Below are 4,468 nucleotides of genomic sequence, written 5' to 3' on the forward strand. Positions count from 1 at the left end.
TGTCAAACAGAGGCCATAACCTAGCTACATCATATAACTATAATTGGTAAAAATAATGATTCAAACTACGGATTTTCAAATATCACAAAAAATGCGGATTCTAATGTCAACTACACTTACAAGGCAGGTTAATTAACAGATGTGGCAACGGACATTAAGTATCAGACGAGCTTCAGCACCAAAGCAACAAAGAACCGATATGTATATAGTATTCATCTGTTATATTGGATCTGGATAGTTCACCTCTATACTTCCTTGAGATTTACTGGCTTTGGAAGCTGATCCAGTGGGGGACCTAACAAAGAAAAGGGTAGCTGGAGAATATAGAACTTCACTATCAGCTGAGCAAAAGTGTCCATAGGACTTGTCCATTTTTGTATGCAAATAAAAAACGGAGAAGAGTATTATATTTGTGAATTGTGATGCTAACATGAGCAACCGAGCGTACTCAAACGTTTTATAAAGTACAAATGCATCCATTCATGAACCCACTATCGAAAAGATCGAAGACAAAAGACATGGAATTGTAGTTAACGTTTTATAATTAACAAGGATGACTTCTTGGTCCAATAGTTTCTTTACATCGCATTATAAATTTTCCAATTTTTACAATCTTCTCATCAATCTCCTAAGCACCTCATCCATGACTACAAAGATATTCTACCGTCATCTTTTGCTTCATGTATTGCCTTGTCTACTGTTATTACTGGGAATCAGCAATGCGGTGTCAAAAAGTGAAGACTACCAGACATACATCATCCACATGGACCATTCTCAAAAGCCTGCATCTTTCATAACACATGAGTCATGGCACCTGTCAATCCTAAAATCATTTTCATATCCTGCTGATAATAAAGAAATGTTATTGTACTCATACAATCATGCCATCCATGGTTTCAGTGCCAGGCTGACACCCTCCCAACTGTCTGAAGTTGAGAAATCTCCAGCTCACCTCGCTACATACCCAGAGTCCTTTGGCAAGCTATTCACCACTCACTCCCCGAAGTTTCTTGGACTAAATGGTAACTCTGGCTTATGGCCTGCTGCATCATATGGTGCAGGTGTCATCATAGGAATTATTGATACTGGAATTTGGCCGGAGAGCGAGAGTTTCAATGAGAAGGGAATGCCGCCAGTGCCTCAACAATGGAAGGGCCAGTGTGAGAATGGAACAGCATTTAGCCCTTCTATTTGCAACAGGAAGCTCATTGGTGCTCGCTCTTTTAGCAAAGGACTGCAAGCTGCGGGTAGAAATATCTCCAAGTATGACTTTGACTCACCAAGAGACTCCGATGGTCATGGGACTCACACATCATCCACAGCAGCTGGTAACCATGTACATGGTGCTAGTCACTTTGGATATGCAAAAGGCACAGCAAGAGGAGTAGCACCACGAGCACACGTCGCCATGTACAAGGTCCTCTGGGCAACAGACACATTTCAGAGTGCAACAAGTGATGTACTTGCTGGCATGGACCAAGCAATTGCCGATGGAGTTGATATCATGTCATTGTCTCTGGGCTTTGAACAGACACCTTATTTCAAGGATGTTATCGCCATTGCTTCTATCTCAGCAGTTAAGAAAGGAATTTTTGTTGTTTGTGCTGCAGGAAATGATGGAGGTCTTCAGACAACATATAACGGAGCACCTTGGATCATGACTGTAGGAGCTGGCACACTTGATCGGATTTTCCATGCGTCAGTTACTCTCCATAATGGCGTAACCTTAAAAGGAATATCGTATTTCCCAGAGAGCATTTACATTACTAATAAACCATTGTACTATGGCAAAGACGATGAAAACAAAGCAATATGCAACAGGAAAGCATTAGATCCAGAAGAGGTTACTGGAAAGATTGTCCTCTGCGATAATACCACCGAAACTGACGTTTACGGACAACTGGTGGAGGTTGAGAGGGCAGGGGGATATGCAGCAATCTTCTTGACAGATTATTCAGATTTAGATTCAAGTGATTACAAGATTCCCAGCATGACACTGCCGACATCTTCTGGGGTTTTGATTCGACAGTATGCGACGGGGGTAAGTAAACCAAAGGTTAAAAGGATGCAGTTTATTTTGACGGAGGTTGGTACAAAGCCAGCACCTCAAGTGGCCTTCTTTTCTTCAAGAGGACCAGACCCCATCAACCCAGGTATTCTAAAACCAGATATTCTGGCTCCAGGAGTTGATGTGTTGGCAGCAGTTGCACCTAATGTGCCCTACACTGAAGTTGGCAATTACGATTTGGTGACGGATTATGCATTATATTCAGGTACATCAATGGCTGCTCCCCATGTTGCTGGAGTCGGAGCGTTACTAAAAGCCGTCCATCCTGAGTGGAGCCCAGCAGCCATCCGATCAGCTATAATGACCTCAGCTTATACTATTGACAATACTGGTGCTATTTTGAAAAATGAAATGGCTGGCTTTCCTGCCACACCAATAGATTTTGGGGCAGGTCATATCAACCCAAACAAAGCCATGGATCCTGGACTCATATATGACTTAAACTTTCAAGATTATGTGGAGTTCCTATGCGGTCTAGGCTACAATGACAAACAGATGAAAACTGTCCTTCGACAAAGTGAGTGGAATTGTAGCCAAGAACCGAATACCGACTTAAATTACCCTTCTTTTATCGTATTATATAACAATGAAACGGTAAAGAATTTTAGCAGGGTTGTTACGAACGTGGGACAAGAAGAATCAGCATACCGTGCAATTTTGGAGTTCCCAACTGGAATGAGTATTAGTATAGAACCTAGCACTCTAACATTCACTCAGAAATACCAGAAGCAGGATTTTGTTCTAAGTGTAGAGATTGACAGTGAAGCTCCAAGAATGATATATGGTTATCTCATATGGATTGACCAACATAACCACACAGTATCAAGCCCTATCATGGCCATCAAAATCTAGCTACAACACATTCATTTTCAGAATATCATGATTTTCTGAAGTGATTTTTATATTTATACGATCATCATCACCATCAATAAATCAATAATTCAGGTGCACTTGGCTCATTATTATGATATTTTTTAGAATAATATTTTGAAAAAAGTAAAATTGAGTGGTTATTACGATGTAGGATTTGGAAATTAACAAAAGTACTCGATAGGTTTGTTTATTTACTAAAAACCCCAATAATAAAATATTAAAAATTAAAAAACACCTCCATCCACTCATTAAATACCGACAACCGGCTACTACCGTCGGAGAGTGGCCGGAGTCATCGTATCGACGCATGACTGGCTGGATCTGGCCGGTCGTGTGTCGATATGGCCTTTTCCGGCCAGATCTACGGTTAGATCTGGCCGCATTTGGTCGTTAACGACAGCCAACGATATGGACAGAAAAGGTTAGATCGGCACACTATCTAACCAGATCCAATCGGTAGTGCGTCATTATCCAAGATTCCGGCCAGCTTTTAGTGGTGGTGGTCAGAATCTGACAAATGTGGGTTGCTGTGGTGTTTTTATCAATTTCTTAAAAAAAATTTGGGGGTGTTTAGTTAAATTAACAAATATAGGGAGTTTAAAAAGAATTGAATAATATATAATAATATTTTAAAAATAAGGAAATAAATGTGTATTTTTGATAGAGTAGGGAATATAGGAGTGAAAAATTGTGTACCAAAGGGGCCAATGTCTGTGACAAAATCATTTAGGAATGATGATGGATCGTGTACCACAAACCTGAGATTGCAGAACATATATCAAACTGATGCTTTATATAATTGTTTGTAAGCAATACATCTTTATGTGTAAATTTTGAACACAACAGTGTTGCAGTAGGTGATATGTTGCTGGAAATGAAGAAGAATTCAGTTGGTTGGAGTTTCAGCTTTTTGGCGCCAAGTTTGAAAAGTCTGCCGTGTTGAAGCAGTTGCTAAGTTGCCCTTTTTGAATGATTTGTGTGATGTTTTTAGTTAATGGCAGCCGGTGATTAAGGGGCCATATTAATGTTTTGTACTTACTTTACTTAAGGGTGTATGGTTGAGATTATTTATGTCTAAAATATCCACTGCACATTAGGTAAAACAGTGGATTAACTTTGTATAAAAATCCTCTGTTATGGGAATGAAAAACAGAGCAAAAAGTTATTAGTAATAACCTCTCTCTCCAAAACTTTCTCTCTTATTCGTGTGTTTGGCCTTCACTTTCTTTGCATTATCCAGCTCACAAAACCAGCACAGAGCATAAATCTTAGCGGCTTCAATCAGATGCAGCGGCGAAGCAAAAAAAGAAAGAAAGAAGGGGGAAAAAAAAAAAAAAAAAAAGAAGCCAGAAAATGTTCTTTAAGAAGCAAAGCAAGCGTCTATATACATGCATCATTCATAGATTTCTTCATTTTTCTTTGAAAGTTTGCTAGGGTTCTAATCCGCAAGGAAGCTATTAGGTGTTCACGAGATTATAAAGTGAAAACAACTAATTCATCCTTCAAATTATGGCAATAGTATTGGTA

The 4,468-nt window shown here is 39.5% G+C and overlaps 1 protein-coding gene across 1 annotated transcript; it reads left to right on the forward strand.

Moving 5' to 3' along the window:
• Nucleotides 1-641: 641 nt before the first annotated feature.
• On the forward strand, nucleotides 642-2,981 carry LOC116112928 (subtilisin-like protease SBT3). The gene has a single exon (XM_031399058.1). It carries the CDS (start codon nucleotides 644-646, stop codon nucleotides 2,918-2,920), a length of 2,277 nt encoding a protein of 758 aa, XP_031254918.1. The 5' UTR covers nucleotides 642-643; the 3' UTR covers nucleotides 2,921-2,981.
• The last annotated feature ends 1,487 nt before the right edge of the window (nucleotides 2,982-4,468 follow it).

This window comes from Pistacia vera, unplaced genomic scaffold, assembly GCF_008641045.1.
Source record: "Pistacia vera cultivar Batoury unplaced genomic scaffold, PisVer_v2 Contig670, whole genome shotgun sequence".
Classification (NCBI taxonomy): domain Eukaryota; kingdom Viridiplantae; phylum Streptophyta; class Magnoliopsida; order Sapindales; family Anacardiaceae; genus Pistacia; species Pistacia vera.